The 19,955-nt window shown below is 44.5% G+C and overlaps 1 protein-coding gene across 3 annotated transcripts in view; it reads left to right on the forward strand.

The window, feature by feature from the left end:
- Positions 1 to 780: 780 nt before the first annotated feature.
- SHROOM3 (shroom family member 3) overlaps positions 781 to 19,955 on the forward strand; it is a 110,671-nt gene continuing 91,496 nt past the window's right edge. For 2 of the 3 annotated variants that reach the window (XM_030947448.1, XM_030947449.1), the window contains exon 1: positions 1,270 to 1,434. In XM_030947448.1, coding sequence (XP_030803308.1) covers positions 1,270 to 1,434 — 165 coding nt within the window. Of the gene's footprint in view, positions 1,435 to 19,955 lie in introns of all 3 variants that reach the window. The other variant, XM_030947450.1, reaches the window with a different exon arrangement.

The following is a 19,955-nucleotide window of genomic DNA, read 5'->3' on the forward strand; positions in this document are numbered from 1 at the left end:
GCATGTTCTACAATAGGCAACTGCCTACGTGAATAAAAGTATCCAGAGTTTTGGTGTTGCTCCTTATTCCATTTATTGGGAAACACTGGCATTTTCTGGCAATGTAAATGAGGAAAAGAAATATGTCCAGGGAAGCTGGTAGGCTCCACGCAGAGGAAAAGCGCTTTATGAGAGCAGAATTATTAGCAGTGCTCCACTGAGCTGATTTGGAACAGCTCCATTGTGTTTTCAGCAACTGGCGGTTTGGATTGTTACAATTCCTTGGCAAGGACAATAGAACGATGGTGGTTTCCGGGGGCATAATAAAAGGGTGAGCCCCATTTTGCACACTGCATTTTATAATTGCGTGCTTGATGTGCACAATTGGGCAGCACTGCCTTACTTGCCTTAATCCATCTCTCTCTCTCCCCCCTCACTTCCTCACCCTCCTTCAGAGCAGCAGTAGCTGCTGCAGCTCTGGCGGCTCATCGGGGAGAGCACCGAAAATGAAAAGAGTTCAGCTATCGCCTTAACGTTTTTCCCAGAGGATTCATTTCACCTGCTTCTCCAGCTTTCCCAATGGTTTCTTTTTCACTCTCTAATCCAATAAGGATGGAGTTATTTCACATTTTAAACCCCTCTAAAGGGTTTTAGGAATGGACTTGCTCTCTCCTTCCTCCTCCCCCCGCCTTTTTTTTTTTTTTGACAAGTCAGAAAATTGTGAAGTAAGCGAACAGAGTAACTGAGAGCTGAGAGGGAGAAGACACTTCCATTCTTTTAGTGCAGTGGGCTGAGGCAAAAAGGCCATTGTAATGGTAAATCGCATGCAGAAAGGAAGAAAAGACTGATAATCAATCACAAATGAAGCATTCGTTTGGATTTTGGCAATTTACTGGCCGGGGGCTTTTAAATCCATAAACTTTTTCTTTTTTTTTTTTTTTTATTTTTTCTTTTTTTGGCCCCATCTTTAAAAGCAGTTTTGGTCTGCCTAAGGCAGGAAGAGAAATTGTTACTGAGCTCTCATGCCCAGAGTAGCTGGGAATGGGGAGAGCTCGGTGCTGAAACTAAAATCCTGGTGGAGAAGCAGCGCAGTGAAACGTTGATGGGGCTGTTTTTAACCCATCACCTTGGACTCCGGCTCTGAAGCAGAACTTTCCACCTCAGACTCTTCTTGTTTCTCCTGTTCAGGGATGACTTGTGGTGGGCTTCTGGGGACTTTGATTTCCAAGCTGGTGGTTCTGTGACTGCCTTAGTGGGTTTTGTGTTTGCCTGAGTATGTGATTAGGACAGATGAGGATGTTAGACAACATTAACACCAGCATATCCCCTTCAGAGTGCAGCATCACCCACAAGGGAAGATACATCTACCTGGAGGCACTGCTGCACGGAGGTGCTCCATGGGGATTCACGCTGAAGGGCGGGCTGGAGCATGGAGAGCCATTAATCATCTCAAAGGTACTTGTTCTCATTTTCTATGCTATGCAAGAAAGGTGGGTGTAGTGCCCGACTCAGGGCAAGAGTTGTGGAAGTAACACTGAAATGTTATAACTGACCTTGTGTTTGGTTGGGTTTTAAGTGCTGAGCGCCTGTTTGAGTCAGCAGCTTTGCTCAGGAGCTGCATATTTGAGAAACACAGGAGAGCTCTTGGCATTGTTTAACTACCCAAGTGCAGGTTTTGTCCCACAGGAAGTGGCTGTATTTATTTCACTGCCATCAATGGGAGGGCGTAGGGGACTCTCGTGAAGTGATCTTGTGTCATGAAGCCGTGCCATATCTGAGCCCGATCAGTAATCCATCGCCACCACTCCTGAGGTAAAACACAGTGAGTGCCTTCAGTCACACGGTGGAATGTGGGCTAATTAGGAGTGTGTGTGAAACAGTGCAGTAAATACTTGCACCTGCTTGGTAAGTGGTTTGTTCACCCTACTTAGTAAATATCTGTTAAGTATGGTGCGCCTTCAAGATGTTTATTACTTAATGATTGGATATTCTCAATAGGCAACTAGTAGCATAGCTCTCAAGGATATTTTGAGGGGGAAAAATGGGAGAAGGAATTCCTTTTTCTCATCAGAACTGGTGCTGAAGACCACGGATTTTCAAAAGCATCACCTTAAATCTTTGAATATCTAAAATATGTTTCACCAATGGCCGTAAAACTGTTCTGAAAATAGGATATAGGTAATTCTGAAATTTCACCTCTAGTGGGTCCTAACCATATGTGTCCTGTGTCATCAATCTGGTGCATTCTGTGTTTATAGTGTGTATGTTAAACTACCAGTGCACAAATGGACTTTTGTCCAATCTTACTCCCTCCTGCAAACTGGGATGTATGTGGGGAATTCAATGGATCACAACCAGCAGCAGATACAAGAAAATGCTGATACTCAAAATCAATGTTGTTCAAATCCTTTGCATTTTCAAATCCCGTTGCAATTCCCTGTGCAAACACATTCACATGAAGACTGTCAGTCACTGACATAAATTAGTTGTGATTACTACATTTACATGTTGAAAACAAAAAAAGGGGGCTCCTATTAAAGTCTTTTCAACATAAAGGAATTTTAGAAATGTCACACAATCATCTTTCTTGCATGACCTTCTTGGAGGCAGTTTGGCATAGCCACAGACACAAAAGCCAGCCTCACTGAAATGGTGTTTTAATTTTTCTTTTATAAACTCTTGGGACTAACACAGGCTGTTCACTGTTCCTGGCAGTGTTCTGCAGTTGTGAGGAAAGACTTTCTTTTTGCTCTGACATTCCTCTGTGATGTAAAAATTGCAGTCCCCCCTTTTTTCCTTTTTTTCTTTTTATTTTTTTTTAATTGGGGGCAGGGAGACAGAGAGGATGGGAGATGGCTCTGCTGCTGAACATTAATTAATCTATGGGATTTGGTTTCCACAACAACCAGGCCCCTTAATGTCAAACATGCCTGGAGTGTGCATAGTGCCACTGGGAGCTGTATGACTTGTGCCTGCCTTTCCTGAAACAACACTGCAAAAATGTGCTAGGTTTTATTTTTGGTGGGGTTTTCCCTTTTTTCTCCTTGTAGTCCCTGCTTGGTTTGTGCTAACAGTGTCAGCATTTCAGTGTTTTGCTCATGCATGGGTGATGCAGAGCTGGAGAATGGCTGCATGTGAAAGCTCTGCTTTCTGGAATGCAGGCAGCTCCTGTTTCCTGGTTTCGAGTTTCAACTGAGAAATTCCTCTGGTGCTTCAATTCACTATGTGCTCTTCAGAATTAATTGCATATTACTCATTTAGTTAATTCAGTGTTCCTTGCCTGAGTGTACTGTGAAGTAATGAGGAACTGTGGGGAAATGATGAATTATGTTACAGATTTAATTCTGTACAAGAGTGCTTGGAGAATCATAAGAAGTTTCAGGTTGAAAAGGACCATTAAGGATGCAGGCAGTGGGAATGATCCAACAACAGTTCCAGATAATACTACAAATGCTTTTTTGCAGCAAATCACTTTACACTGTGGGAAAAAAAAAAAAGAATCATGCAGCAGTGTCTAATAACAAAGTACTTCTTAAAAATTCTTAAATTTTTCTGTGAGAGAAGCCTCAGAATAAAGCTTTGTGGAATCCTCCCAGCATGTTTTTATTGTACCAGCAGGAAAGAAGTGGAAGGATGGCAAAAGGTAGGCAGTTTCATGTTCCTTTTCTGCTGCATCTCAAGGAAATGTCCAAAACTCAGTAGCTAAAGGAACACCAGAATGTCCCTGGGTAGCAGTGGGACAGTGGCCAGAAAGAGGCAAATTAACACCATGTATTTTCCTTTTTATATTAATTGTGTGGTATGAAACATACAGTCAATGACATGCGGACAAATAGTCCTTTGGCAAGAAGGTTCTCACGTTTTAAATTACTTCCCTTTTTTAAAAAAAGGACACTTGCTTGTTTTGGTTTCAGTGTTTACACACATTGGTGCTTAAAAAGTAACTCATGTCCTCAATGTGTCACTAAGGCTTCAAAATGAGTAGAAGTCAGATTCCCTGAAGTGACCTCCACTCGTCTGTTTCTAGACCTTGGGTCCTACAGCTGAATTTCTGATTTTTTGTTATACCTGTTTAGTAATTTAGAACCCTGTAATTTTGGCCCAATTTGAGGATATTTGCTTGCAGTGGAAATTTCATTAAACAAGCGTTTTTTTCATCTGGAAATAGAACTTCAATGACAAATGCCACAGTGATACCAAGTGTTTAATTAGAATCCAATATTCTGTGGCCTCAAAATCATGATAATACCCAGAAGTAAACCCAGATTTCTATTTCCAAATTACTTTTTTGGCTCACCCTTAGCTGCAAAAATACAAAAATGAAAGCCCTGACTGTTACAGGCAGTAAAGGCAAACTGGTAAGAGAAGGTAAGGTTTCATTCCCTCTCAATTTTCTCTAAGAATTTTTAACCTTAGGTAATTAATGTTAATCAGTCTCAACCATTTTGGAGCCAGGAGAGGTATTTCTGTGGCGTGTTTCTCCTCGCTACACAAACCTTTGGAACAGTTCTGGCTGTTGTAGGCCTCTGAAATGCCCTTTTATTTTGAGCTCCGTGTTGACAATGCTAACAAAGGAGTTGTTTTTCTTGCCTAGGAATTAAAGCATCCAAAGCCTTCTCCCTGGGATGGTGGCTGTGTGGGAACACTTTTCACATGCTGTGCTGGAGTTCATGGGTTCCTGTCACTCAAAAGGGCAGGTCGTTTGCAGGGACCTCATACCAAAAACATGACACAAACTCTGAGGTTTACCTCTCAGCAGGGATGTAGGAAGCAATAAAAGTTTAATAATAATGGGAATAGTTTGGGACAGAGCCTGAGAAATAATCTGGAATTCTTGTTAGGTGTTTAAACCTTGTCTGGAGCCTGATCCAAACTCTGATGCAACGAACAGCAGTCAGTGCTTGCAGGAGCTGGACCCAGCTGCCTTCACAAGGCTCCCTTGCCTGTGCTACTTCTCTGGTATTTTTGGTTGAGGGAGCTCATAGAGCACTTAGTGACATGCAGTGGGAATTGTTCCACCATTCTTGACAAAACAAAACTCAAAAGGCCATTCTGTACCCAGCTGGCCCACAGGCACTTAGCCCCGTCTGATCCAAACATTGGGAATCAGTGTTCTCCCGGTACCAGGAGCTTGTAGCTTTCCCCTCTTGAATGCCCAGAGTCCCCATAAACAAAATTAAATTATCTTATGCACTGACAGGCAAAGTTTCTTTGCACTGTTCCCTGCATCCCTTGGTGTGACAAGTGGCAGTTTAGGAACTGTTACCCTTTTTGTAGGGCTGCAGGCACAAAACCCATGGTCCATGCTCATGTTAGGGAGGCTTCTCTGAAGTTGGCAGAGTCATGAGAGACTTGTTGGCCTGGGCATTAGGACATGAAACTGAGCGAGAGGCACAGCGACACCTTCTGTGATTTATTAAAAATTTATTGTATTTTTTTCTTTGGACATTTCCACCCCCGTTGCTGTCAAATGGACTTTGTTTTTCTCCTTGCTGCTGAAGAATAGCTCAGGCCTGTGTTGTTAATTTTTGACAAAACCACCCCTTCTCACCCTTTATCATCCAATATTCTGCAAGTGGGCTGGTGATGGTGAGGGGTCCACGGTGCAAAATCATCTGCTGGCACATCTGGCTCCTGCTGCAGGCAGTGCACAAGGCAGATGTCTGATCCCAGAAATCAAGGAAATGTGGATGCCGCAGACTGGCAGGTGCCACTGTAACTGTGTGAGGAAGCAGCAGGCAGTGCCTCACCCCTCTTCCTGGTTTGCCAGGGCTCACATTTGGGCCTCTCCAAAGACTGCTGATGGCAGCACAAGGGACAGGATCCCTACCTTTTCTTAAAGTGAGGGAGTTGCTGCATGAAAAGCCTTCTATTGTCAGCCCCCCGATTAGGCTGCCGAGCATTCTCCAGCACAAAAAGACTTCTGTTCACTTCCACAGCGCGGAATTAGCAGCCACAGGCAAACCCAGAGCCTGACGTGAGCAGGGCCTGCTGGGCACTGCTGCTGCCCCAGCAGGGTCAGGGGCAGCTTTCAGACTGCTGAGGGGGCAGTGCCAGCTGTGCTGTGATGCATCCCAGGGAGCCTGGCTACAGGGAATACCTTGCTTGTCCCAAGCTGTGAATCCCACGGGGCACAGACAACATGTTATCAATGTGCCTGTGGAAGGAAATGATGACAAAAAGGATTTCTCCGTGCTGAGAAGGGGCGGGGATGGCGTCTGCCAGATGTTGGGGTCCAGTTGACCAGTCATACTTTAGAGTTTCCTCCTCAGCAGAGGTCAGCCCAAGCTGTGAAGTTTTGGCCTAAATCCCCTAAATCCTCTGAAAGATCAGGTCTCCACCCCTCATGGCTGCCACAGGAGTTACTGAGTGTCATGTCCTTCAAAGTCACAGAAAGGTGTAAGGGAAGAAATATTTTCTTCTCAGGACAGAGAGGAATCCTGTGTGATTAAACATAACATGTACTCCTTAGGGTCAAGAAATGAAGCCTTTGTGAATCCTGCCCTGGCTTTAGCTCGCGTGAAAGATCAGACAGAAAAATGCCACATATCCTTGGCTGTAGCAGATACAGCCAGAGTTGAGGTTTAAAAGCTGATCCAAAAAGAGACCCAGGGAATGCACTCTTTAAATTGGTGTTTGTACACAATAGATGTTTGCTTGTGAAAAGGTCCACTACTTTCAGCCTTTACCACAGTTCTTGGGAGCCCAAGGCATAGGAAGAAAACCCATCATTGATAATAGAGCTGGAGCTGAGCTAATCTCATCTCAAATTTCATTGGTGTTTGCCTTCAGGAACTTTTGAGGAAGCTCAAAATTGGGAAGCATGAATCCAGCATAGGTTTATTGCACAGGAAGTATTCAACCAGTGACAGGATCCCAGGGAGCAGCTGGAGCTGTGTCAGGAGGCGTTTGGCTGAATATTAGGGAAAGGTTCTTCACCCAGAGGGTGGTCAGGCACTGAACAGGCTCCCCAGGGCCTGCCAGAGCACAAGGAGTGCTTGGAAAATGCTCTCAGGCACATGGTGGGATTCTTAGAGTGATCTTGTGCAGAGCCAGGGGTTGGACTTGATGATCTTTATGGGTCCCTTCCAACCCAGAATATTCTCTGAACCAGTCAGAATTGGGAGGGATCTTTGCAAGTGAAAATGAGATGAGCTGTAATTTGCTTTCCAACAAACACTGGTAGTCAAAGGAACAAGTCCAGAGGCCTTTGAAGATAGACTGCTAAGGCAGAAAATTTCTGTAAGTCATTTGTGTACTTCCAAAGCCTGGAGTGAATCCCCATCCAGTGGCAGCAGAGAGCATCCAAGGCAGTGCCAGGAAACCCTGAAAGATGTTGGTACCCATCAGCACCAACTGAGTACACCCAAGAGGTGGAAAAAAACTTTCCAAATGTTGTTTGTTTTAAGTACGAGAAAGTTTGTGTCCACTCATTCACACAGCTGAACCAGAAATAGAGTTCCCATCTTTCCATTTTTTGCCAACCACTGCCTAAATAATAAAAAACCCCCAACAAATAAATGATTCCAGGTTTCTTGGTCAACTGAAATTAGGAAAAGAACAACAGGAGGAGAACAAGAGCAGCTTATCCAGGACACAACTTGTTAACATCCTAACTGGTATTCAAGCATAGTATTAATTTTCCACACTTGCATTAAAAAATCCCACCAAAAAAAAAATCGAACCCCAGTGAAGAATGATTCCTGCTGATAAGAAAATCACTGTGCTTAAATTCATTAATAGAATAGGCTGTGGGATACATTTCAAAGCACAGGGTGAGAAATAAGCTCCCAAATCCCATTAAGAAATAACAGGATTTATGTGCATTCCTCCCATATATTAACTTTCCCCTCTGGAAACGTCTTGTCCTGAGCTGGTGCCATTTTTCAGGCAGGTGCAGTGTTTTGCAGTTCCCACAGACTCACCAGATAATCTGGCAGCCTGAAAGCCATTGCCCATTCTCCCCAAGAATGGGGATTTTCCGAGGCCCGGCTGAATGAGGAGCTTGGCTGACAAGCGCCGCGGCCGGGCGCTGCGGCGGGCTCAGTCACACATTCTGCAGCGATGCCGTCAGCAGCTCCGGCCCGGCCGCATCCGCCGCTCCGGCCTTTGCAACCCCGGCCAGCACAGATCCAACAGATCCCGGGGCTTAACAGCCGCTCTGGGGAGCGGGCCATTTGCTGAACGTGACATGCAGGGGTGCCATTTGTGAGCCGAAGTCTTCAGGGGATTGGTTTGTAGGATCAGCACGGTTTGAAAATTTCCCAATACCTGTAGAGAACTGCTGACCCCCTGAGAAGGAGCGTTCACTGTAGCCCTATGGAAGTTTTTACCTTGGTTTTCTGTTGAGCTTGTAGGCAGTATTTATTTTCTCTATCATGGTAGTGGCAGCAGGGTAAAGGTAAAAGCTACAACCCCTTTAATGATGTTAATAAAGAAATCTGCTTCCAGGTGGTTGGAATTTACAGTTGTGATACAGTCACGAGATGTAAATATAAAACCCCAAATGTGGGGATGGGTGAAGAGTGAAGCAAGAGTCTGCAAATGCAGCAGTGAGTTGACTACCTCATACAAGAATGATGATGATGTAGCTTCAGATTTATGCATCATTTAATACTGGATTTTAAGATGTTTACGATGGCACATAATTGCTGGAATAATCGTGCCCTTGAAAACTTGCAGTAGTGCCAGATCCATTATTGCTTTCTTTTAAAATTTTTCAGTAAAAATACGTGTTCTTTAAAGGAACGCTGCGCTTAGAAAAGTGGATTGGTCCCCAGCGTCAGACCTCATGTTTTCATACACTGATTGATGACCACTCTTGCCAGTGGACTGAGATAGACCCACATTTCTCAAATGCAGTCTCACAGAAACTGGGAAATGAACTGATGGAATCTAGACCAAAGATCTGGCTGTTTTCCAGGGGCAAATACATGGCAAGACACATTTCAAGAGAGAGGCTTGAAACAGAGAAAGAAACGTGAAACATTTGGGCAGCGAGGGGTGGGGTCGTGGGGGGAATCTTCATTTTCTCAATGGTCCCTCTCCCCTCCCTCCTGCCCTGCTCCATTTGGTGTTTGCTTAAAAGCAGTTGCCAGTGTTTGTTGAATAGTGTCAGCACAGAAGGGATGCAGCCGCTGACCTGACTAAAAGGCAACAGCAAAAGGTTAGCAGAATTAGTCTTGTACTGCAGACTTGTATTAATAGTTGTTTTGTGGTGTTGTTGGCACCAACTCTGCAATTAAATAAGTTGTTGGCACTCTTCCCTAGGTTAAATTACTATGGCTGTTCCCCCTGCTTGCAAGTCAATGAATACAACACTTTTGGGGAGGCAAGTTCAAACATTTTTGTTCTTTGGGGATTCTGCACATTTGTGGTCTCAAGCTAAGAGGTTTCTGCTGGCTTTCCAAGCAGACCTCTGTTGTTGTTCTGTCTCTGCAAACAGCCCATGCAAACTAATGCTGGAATAACCAAGCAGGGAAGGAGGTGGCTGAGGGAGACACCACAAAAGACTGATGGAGAAACAAATGCCCTTAGAAGAGGTCCTTGCTTTCTCTCCTGCCCAGATCCATGGATGTTTCTTAGCACTGGGCTATTGTTGGATAAGATTAGTTTTCCATCACAGCTTCATCAAGGGCAACTTAGCCTTTTTGCTAGGCCAAAAACACAGCCACAGACAGGGGAGGGGAGGGACTGCCTGCTTCTCCTTGCCCATAAGTGCAGAGCAGCCTCTTTGCCAGCCCAAGACCCTGTTCCCTCCTGCTTTAGTCAGTGGCAGTTGGGCTTGACCCAGGTGTCCCCGCACTCCTCTGTGCCATTCTGCAGGAACCACTCTCAGCAACACACTTCCACAGCTGGAAAAACTTTGGATTTCCAATTTATTAACAGTTCCTTCTACTTTAGGAACAGAAGTTCTTGTGCTTCTTTCTGAGCTGCCTCTAATGTAGCAACATATTGACCTGCCAGCAGCACCTGTGTCCTCACCTGCTCACTAAGGGGTACATCCAGAAATTGCTCTACCTTCCATGTAGTCCAGTCCCTGTAAACTCCAGGCACAAGAACTGCAGGTGCTTCAGTCTTTCTTTTCCTGTAGCCAGTGTGGAAAGGCAGCCAGACTATGGGGAGACTGTGCTTTGTATGGTCTGAGCTGAGAAACCTGTAGAGAGAACATCCAAGATTTCTAAGAAACTGGTGCTATGCAAAAAAATGTCTGGGCACAACTTTCTGTGCTTTCCTTAAGACTGGCTGTTATTTAACCAAGTGTTGGACATTAATCATGAACTGCAGTTAGAGGTTTCCCTGCCCAGCAGGGACATGGGCTTTTTCTGGTTTATATCACTGTTGATGGAGACTGATGGAGAGTGAGCTGTGGACACACCAAGAGAAGCTGGAGGTTTGGAGGAAGGAGTAAGCAGAAACAACAGGAAGTACGCTTGGGTGACTCAGTGTCTCTATGACTTGTTGTGTCTCTCATCAGCTGCTGAAACGAAACGTTCCCGTGCTGCTTGGAGCTGAAGAGAACCAGGATGAGCATCTATTGTTCTGTAGGTTTTATTCTTCTCAGGTTGGGATCTCGTCAGCTCTCATTAGCTTAACAGGTTGGACTGTGTCCCTCCTTGGATGGGAGAGTTTGCAAGGCAAAGAGAAATGACACAAAGTGGCTCAGTCTGTGGTCCTGCTCCCGCTGAGTCAGTGCTGAATCACTGACACCTCAGGGTTTGTGGGGAGAGGGTGTGATAGCCCTGCTCTCTGAGACCTCCTGCCTCTGGTGATGAGATATTACAGAAGCTCAGGGTGGCATATTGTACTAGGGGAAAAATGTGATGCCACAAGCTAAATTCTGGTCGGGATAAATCACATGGCAACAACAGCATTATCATCTTGATTTTTCCTGAGTCACATTAAGCCCTCTTTGTAATTCACAGGGGGTTGTAGTCTGCCCCTGTACTTTTGGTGACTAGTTGTGGACCAAGCACAATCTTCAGTCAAATGTCTTTGGTTAGTTGCTGACTCTTCAGCACTCCAGAGCGAGTCTGCTTCTCTTTAGGGTAATTTGAAAATGGGGGCAGTATCCTGCCATTTCCAACAAAAGCATTATCTTCCATTGTGCCTGTGGCCGTGGCATTTCCCAATGACTGGAAGGGAGCATATCAATCCAGTGGCAATTGGAGCTGAGTTGGCCCCCTGCATCCCTGTGGGATGTCACTGACCAGCTTCACAGCAATACCTAGAAATCTGCAAGGTGAGATTATTGTGCCAGAGGATGGCTTTAAAGTACTTCCTGTCAAGGGAACTCAAGGCAATTACCTCTCTATGTGCTAAAAGTTGGGAATGTGGGAGCTGGGTAAGGAAGGCAAAGTTAGAGAGACACCTTTCTGCAAGGCGAGATGAGAGACTGGGCCTTTCCAAGCTCTGTAGCTATCCCTGCAAATTCGCAAGCCAAGACAAAAAGAAAGAGAAAGAAAAAACCAAGATGGATAAAAAGAAAGTGTGGCTGTCTCATAGCTGCTCAACAGGCAACCCTGAGATCCCTCTGGCAAGAGCAACTGAAGCTGAATTTGTCATTGTTTGGCCTGTGTCACCCAGCTGGTCGGGTCAGAGAGCTTCTCTGACCTGAGTCCACGAGTGATGGACGGGTCTGTAGCAGGCATTATCACAACATAATCACATGCAGTGAAAGGAAAACCCAGTGTGCCTTTCTTAACTTCTTCTCTCCCTGTTCTCCAAATCTTTAGGATAATACATCTTTTCTTATTTTATTCTGAATCCGTTAATGCTTCTGTTGTGTAATAAGGTTTTCACAGCAAAATATGGCCTGGAGAGTAGTAAATGGAATTCTTCCAAGGATCCCTAAAGATCTGCAAAGATTCTGTTGCACTGCTAAAGGAAGCATTAATCATGGTCAGAAATATTTCCTACTGGGTTGTAGTATGCTTTCTGATTTCCTCTGTCCCTCAGGCACTAATGGAAATTTCATCTGATAAGAAGATGTGGGTTTTGGTTTTTTTCTGCTGGTTTAAGTTAGCTAAATTGGTTTTGGAGTGGAACAGGGGGTCTGTAACTTCTTAGTGGTATTACTACTCTTGCCAAAACTCACAGCGGCCAGCAAGAAAAATGCTGGAAACCCAAGGATCCTCGTCAGGAGGAGAACAGAGGAGGAATTTTCTTGGCCTGGGGGCTTATGAAATTCCTTTTCTCTTTCTGAATATCTGGATATATGTGTTTTGCTGGTTTGGAGGCAGTGTAGGAGATTTGGATTTGTGCATTTGGATCAGGCAGTGTCAGTAGTTTGGTTGTTCACTTGGATTTACAGTTTTTATTTACTTACAGCATATTGACCATGGCATGAATACTAATTTTTAATACATGGAAAGCTTAAAGAACATAGAACTATGTAATATTCTTGGTTTGGTGGCCTGTATAAAAAGACTAGTTCTTGTGGACACTGAAACAAAATCATGGCAAGATGGAAAGAATAGAAAAAATGAGCGACCGGTGCTGAACTGACAAGTTTTGTTTGACCCTGTATAATAAATGCAGGTGAACTTTGAAATGAAAATGATCACCACAACCAAACCTGAAGTATTCTACTTTAAAAATGTCAAAGCTAAAAGTTTCAAAAGCTATTTCTGCTTCCATGCCTGTTAGGGATCAACACCCCTTACTGCATTTAACCCGCATGTGGAAGCAGCCTTGTTCTTGCCACTGGAATCACTGTAGTTAAATAAGGGTGCCTCACTCTTGTCTTTTAAACTAAAGCTCTGCTTGAATGTGGAGTAATTCAGCTCTCATCCCACCTATGAATGACGCTCCTTATTATCTTTGGGGCTTATTTTGACCTTTTGTCTTCTGGTGAAATGGAGCTGAACCTTGCCAGAATCCCCCTTTTAAGATCTTTTCTTAATAGTACAAGGGATATCTTAAGCTCCTAGGAAAACTTAGGTAGTGAGGCAGAATTTTCATAAAGGAATGGATGTGATAATATCACTGGATATTATTCCTGTGCATGTAATATTTCTAATGGAGAAAGATATTTTCCCTTCTTATTATTGATAACTGGAGCTGAGTGAAAAATGGATTTTCAGGTCACTGGATGTTAAAAAAATATTTGCACTTGTTTCAGATGGTTTGTTTCAAGTACATTTTTAGTTTTGACAATTCCCAGAGATAGCTTCAGCTACCAAAATCAAATCAAATAATGACACACTAATTTAAATTGAAAAATTGTACCTTTTTGCTTTAAAAATAGTGACCTTCAGGCTGTTTGCTTTTTAATGAATATCTTATTGGAATCAGTGTGTGTTGGGAAGTGTTTTCACTATTAACATGACACCAATTGGATTTAATCACCCAAGTCACATAGGCATTAGAAAAGTTGTTGAGCAGTCATTAAAGCAAAGTAGATGAGAACTGGATTTGCAGGAACACTCAGTGTCCAGAGAGGTTTCCCTGGCTCTTGTTTGAATACACATAAAAAATCTGGCTTTGTCACTCAAGTTCCCTGTTGGCAACTGCTCTTATTTATTCACCCAGAGCTCTCACCCATGATGCTTTTCCACCTTTTGGGAGGGGATATTGTGGCCCTTTGCCTGTGAATGCTGCAGTGCAGAGAGGCAGGGAGAGTCATCCTGTAATGACCACCATGCCCAGGTGTGTCAGGGGCACTGGAGCTCCCTCTGCCTGAGCTAAAAAGCTCGGCTCTAAGCAGAAGCTTGTGTGGAACTGGGTAAGGCCAGGAAGGAGGTACTGCGTGCTCAGCATCTGTGCTTAACCTCCCCACACAGCCCAGGCTGCCCAAACATTGTTATTTCAACTATTCCAAATAACTTGTGAGATTTGTCTCTAAGTCTAGGGACAGCACTAATCCAGGCAAAGAGGTTTTGGTAGTGTAAGGCCCTGGCAGTAGAGCAGCTTGTGAGGGTGAGGCAGCTTTTCTTAAAGCTGATGTATGCACACCAATCTGGTACTTGTGTGCAGCGTGAGCCACTGGCTTTGTGCGTCCTGCAAGTGTCTAAGGCTGGGCTGGACAGGGCTTGGAGCAACCTGGGATAGTGCAAGGTGTCCCTGCCCATGGCAGGAGGGTGAAACTACATGGTCTTTATGGTCCTTTCCAACCCAAACCCTAGGTGATTGTAAAATGGATATACCCCATAGGCTCCATTTGCATGGGAGCCATGGGTTTGGGTTACAGTGAGCCAGGCATCCAAATGTGCCTGTAGCTTGCCACTCCTTGCTGGGCTTTATTGGCCTGGTGGAGCATGCTGTGAAGATGGCAACTACCTGTGTGCTGGTGCCCAGCAGAACTCTCCAGCAGCAATGTCAGCTGGAAGGTCAGAGACTTGGTGTCCGTGCCCACCCTTGTTCTCAGCTCAGCGTTGCTCCGGCTGTAATTCCCAGCACGTGAGCTCTCGCCTCCGGGAGCTGCCTCGGCCGAGGAGCCGCGGTGGCTGTGTCCTGCCCGGGCCAGCCCCGGGGTTAGCTGAGGACAGCTCTGCTGCCCGGGGGCGTCCCCTGCCCGCGGCACATGGGAACAGGCGGGCCGGCGTTTGAGCGAGCCCGGGATGGGTGCGTGTGTGTGCTAATGAGGCCCAGAGGTGCTGCCAGCCGGGCCTCTGCAAGGGCACTTAGTGCATGAGTGCACCAAGAATGCACTGGCTATTCAACGGTAATAAGTTTTTATAAGCACACGTTTCTGACCATGTCAAATTTTGTACCCATTCAGCTGCTAAAATCCATGGAATTCGACACTGGGGAAACAATCACATTTGAGAGGAGCTTGTACAAAAGGGAACTCACATTGCTTCCCAGCTAGAGCCTGAGCAGTTGATTGGCTTTTCTAACACAATATCACACATTTATTCCTTAAGCAAGATTAAAAGTTTAGAAGAAGAAAGATTAATCAGCAAGATTAGGATAGAAAACATTCTTAGAGAGTTGTATTTTCCATAAAGAATCATCTGCTCTCCACAACTGCAAAAGTAAAAGGACATTTTTTTTCTTCCACAGTTTTGAATAGCAGAGGTCTACAAACACACAAATGGGGCCTAGTCCATTCTCAGCTCACAAGTCCCATTATTTTCTCTCATATTACCTATGTGGGTAAAGTAAAACATGCTCAAGGGCATGATTAAAGCGAACAAACAGGAAAGAATCATATTCCTAGAGGTCTTGCTGTCTCAATACCTAGACAACAGCAGCACATGCTGATGTGCCCAAGGGGTTTCCACGCTGACATGAGGGGAATGCAATATCTTCTCCATCAGAAAAAAATACACAATTTAAATAATGGAAAATCACTGGTGAGAGAGACCCAGTAAGCATCAAGGAGTGAAAGCCACCCACTGCACTAGCAACAAGGTATCATCCTTGTGAAAGACAAAGAAGGTTCTTAGGTTAGCTCTCTTTACCTTCCTGGATGAAGTGTTGAAGTGCAGGAGTTGAAGTCTTATTTCCCACACTGCTGGCGTGATATCAGTTTACCACAATAACTGCTCTCTGGAAAAATAAACATTAGCTCAGCACAAGGCAAACTGCAAAACACAAAGAGATGGAATATTAAGGAAATGGTGAGCAGTCACTTGAGCTTGCAGAGGAGCACTTAACTTTCTCACCCCAGGGGCTTGAGCGAGGTGAGAGGAGTTCCTGGGACTCATTAACCACAGATCCATTGTTCATTGGAAGCTTTTGCTGTGGGGTGATCGATACTTCAGAAACTGCGTGGGAACTGACCGGAGATTAGGAGCAAATAATAAAAGTGAAACCAGCTTACAGGCCTGATCCTTCTGCACTGTGCCTTTGGGCAGATTCATTCCTTGGCAGTGAGGAAAGCAGAGTGCTTCAAGAAAAGGGGCCCTGCAGCAGGACCAAGGAGTTGCTGCTGCTTACAATCCAGTTCTACCTCGGGCCCTCACTTGTGCCCTCTTTTACCTAACTTCCGTTTTGGGGCCGTTTGAGGTCTTCCTGCTGGCACACAGGAGGTGCAACACAAGAGCAGACACATAACACAGTTTTAGGTGTAGGTGATGGGCCATGAGAATAAGATGGACACAAAAGGCTTTTTGGGGTGTTGCACAGCAAGGGCTTTGAAGAAATACCCTTGAGTGCCTCTGTGAGGAGCATGATGAACCATCAGAGTGGGAATCTGCTCTTGGAATTTCCTCTGGTAAACCTGGAAAGAGTGAGTGAGGTGTCAGCAGTGTTTCCTCTGCTGTGCCCTGATGCAACTGGAGCAGAGTTTGGTTCTGGCTATTTAAGTGTCATGGATGAGCATTATTATCTGCCTGGAGAAATGGAGACACGACAGCAAAGTCATCCAAGGACACCCTTGGGAGCTGGCCAATATCCCAAATCTGTGCTATGGCATCAAAGAACAACCTTTTTTATCTGGGCTGCTTCTCTCCCAGCAGCAGGGGAAATAATCTCTCCTGCCCCGATACTCCTTTGCTTCACACCTCTCCTGCTTTTCCCAGGCCACAACCGGACTTGGAATTAGCTACTGATGGGAGAAAGAGAAGTGAGTGCTGTGTGTGAGCTACAGAGAGGGGATCTTTCATAGGACAGAGTGGCCAGGCCTTAGGAAATAAATTATACCTTTTTTTACTTTGAGTTCTGGAGAAAAACTTGTATGATGCTGAAGAGCCATGGGACCTCTTTCTTAGATCCTGGTTCAATATTGCCTTCCCCATCATTCCCAAGAAAGCTCCCTGATTCATAAAAATCACCAGATATAATGCATGGAGCAATGATTTCCAGAGGCCAGTGCTTTAGCTGGTGTAAATAAACACATTTGTCATACTGGAACAGCACCAGGATCTCAGCTGAGAAATTGCCCTGTGTTTTTCTTTCACTGGAGTGAATAATGTGTCCCTAAGGTACAAAACAAATTGCTTAGGCATATTGCTCTGTCACAAGGAAAAGACTCAGGAATTCAGGTAGGCAGGGTTAGGCATAAAGCTCAGGCACAGTATTCAGCATCTTGGAACAGAATTTCATGTGCTGTTTCAGCAGGACATTCAGCTGCTGAACTGACATTTTGAAAAGAAGGAGACAAGGAAAAAATGTAGAAAAACTTTAAAAAATGCATCAAGTTATTCAGTCTTTGTGCTGCCCAAATAACAAGCCACACAGGTTTTGTTCAGAGTGTACTCCTCAGGAAAGCATGAAGAACACTTCTCATCATCCTCCCAAAAGAGAAAGAAGAAATATCTGTTGGCAGACATTTGCTTCAAGATCAGGCACTTCCATCTTTGCTTGTGAGATTGGAAGGGATCTCAGAAGAGTCTGATTAGGTGGCAGGGTGGATCCTTGCAGAGTTAGAAAAAAGGTTTCAAAACTGAAAGTTTCTAAATTCCACTATGGATGTATTTCCACAATAGGAAAGTCTGTGTAATGAAGGGTATTAGACAAAAATATTCTGGGGAGCTTTGACTCTATATATTTAATGGCTTTCATTCCCTGCACACAATGAACTGTCTGCATTTAGTGAATTCTCTGCCCAACTTCTAAACCTTCTGCTGAGGTAATGAAGCTAGACCATGCCAGACCACTAGATATTAAAACTTGGTCTGTGTTTTTGGACTGATAAGGGAAATGTTGTGTTAACTGCTTTAATGCATTTTCCTATCACATTATGTTATCTGTGTGCATTTATTTATTCATTCTCTATCAAATAGTGAAGTTCTGGTTTCAAAAGTAGTATTTTAAAATCTGCAAAGAACGTATTGACGTGTCATGCTTCGGTACTTAACTCCAAATGGATTTCACCTGTGTGCATTTGGGGACCTGGGCCTTTATTGATTTCTTCCTGAATTAAATAAGCTTTTATGGGACTATGAGGTACAAGCAGACACCTAAACATATTGTGAGCATTTCAGCAAAAGCCCTTGTTTGAAACAGTAGTTTTTAAACCAAAGCCAGGGCTGCAATTTTGCCAGTGTTGTACTTTTTTTATTGAGCTAGGGAGAAGCCATATTTGGAGTTGCACTAAACCTGCAGGTTCTCTGGCTGTGTTTCAGTCTGCCTTCCAGTCAAACTGGCATTTGTCTCCCAGTTCCAGAAATGTTACTGTGATGATGATGTGTGAAATGGAAACAAGACAATTAGCGTTTCAGACACGCCAAGCTGGCACTGGAACCAACTTACGTGAACTCCGAGGGAACAAATCTGACGTGGAGCCCATTCAGGGTAAACAGCAGTCTCAAAAGAGCAGCACGCCTTTATTTTCTGATCACGGTGGATTAACGACTGCTTGTTAGTCCCAAGGTGTTCTCTCCTTCCCCACATCCATTCCTTCAGAGAAAGGAATGGGGTTTGCCCTTATTACTCAGATTAAGAGTTTTGACCATGAAGTGATGAAGCATATGCTGGGAGCTATTACAGCTTCATTGGCAAGTGGCAGGGCAAAATTGTTCAGGGACTGTGAGCACAGGAATGGATGATAAGAGCCTTTTCATTTATTAATCACTTTAATTCACATCTAAAACTCAGCCAGCTGAAAAATAACCAGCTCTGGAGAATGGGCACATAGAGCACAGCGCGGTCAGCTCATAGCTCGGTCATGACATGCATGTTTTACTACTTGTACTTCGGGAGGGTGTGCCGGGATTAATGACTCTGGACAATGCTGAGATAGTGTTCATTATATGAGGAAGTTTATTAGATTAACTGACTAGGAGACATTTTGTGGAGATCTTCGCCGGGATGCTGCCAATCCCATGTTTTAAATGGAATATTAAGTGTTTTCAGTTGAACTACAAAAAACACATCACCAGTAGCTGGATGCTGAAGGGAAAGCATTAAACTGAAGATGGAATTTTTATTTTTAATTCTTTTTCCCCCAGAAGAGAAAAGTTTCAGATTGGTTTATGCAGGAATTAACTACTCATGAACCTGTGTTATCATGCTGAATATTAACACATTTAACACATTTTTAGCTGTACTCTAAAAATCTTCCAAGGCTTACATCCCCTGTAGTCCATGGAGATGGAGGTGGCAATAGATACCTTGGGTAGATGGGATAGCTGATGCTGGGAAGCTCGTAAGCTCCCACAGCCTTGGAGGAGGAGAATGTTCACGGTGACAGACACCGTGATCATTCTGTCCTTGCACCAGGGTTACCCTTGCTGCTGCTTGGAGTGGAGGGAGAAGGAGAGGATTTAAAACATTTTCGTTCATTAAAGTATGACAAAAGACCTCATTCTGCCCAGGCATGCAGCCCACAAAGCTGTTTAGGGCCTGAAAGAATCAATTGAGGCGATCCAGCGGCAGCAGGACAAAAGACCTGGGGCAGTGTAATTAGCTAAGTACTGCATGCTGCTCCTTCAGTCCCCTCTCAGTTAATCAGTCAGGACAGGGATGGCTGGGTGCAAACCATCGCTGTGATCATGCACTGGCCACTGTCACCTGGGCTCCTCTGAAAGCCATGGCTGGCTCTGGGGTTTATAGATTTTATCAGTGATTGAAACCTGCTTTCCCCACAGATGGACATCCAGACTTAGCAGTTCTTGTGACAAATGGTGACAATGCCAGTGGCAAGTAGAGAGGAGGGACTCCATCCCTGCACTGCCCACTGTTTAGCTCTGGAGACAAACACCAGCACAGAGTTACATCTGCAATTTAATAGAGATCTCTAGGATCGAACAGGAACAGCCAAGAGGCCACCATAATCACTGTGCTGTTTTTGTACTTGGTATTTTGTCTCTCCATGCAGTGAAGGCATTAATCCTGACCTCAGTAAGGGCCAGAATGCAGGAGAGAATCAAACTGCTCAGGCTTTGTTCAAATCTGGGGGTCTGTCCTGTCAGCAAAGGGGAGATTCAACTAAAAGAGTCAGCTGGCTCTCTTCCTAATTCAGCTTGAGGAAGAGATGCTGGGATTTTACTGGAACTGGTGCTCTGTGCAGCTTTTCAAAGGGCCAGCACTGTACATTTTTAATTATTATGTTGGCAAGGATGAGAGCAAACAGCAGCAGTTCAATA

Source organism: Camarhynchus parvulus, chromosome 4, assembly GCF_901933205.1.
Source record: "Camarhynchus parvulus chromosome 4, STF_HiC, whole genome shotgun sequence".
In the NCBI taxonomy this organism is placed as follows: Eukaryota; Metazoa; Chordata; class Aves; order Passeriformes; family Thraupidae; genus Camarhynchus; species Camarhynchus parvulus.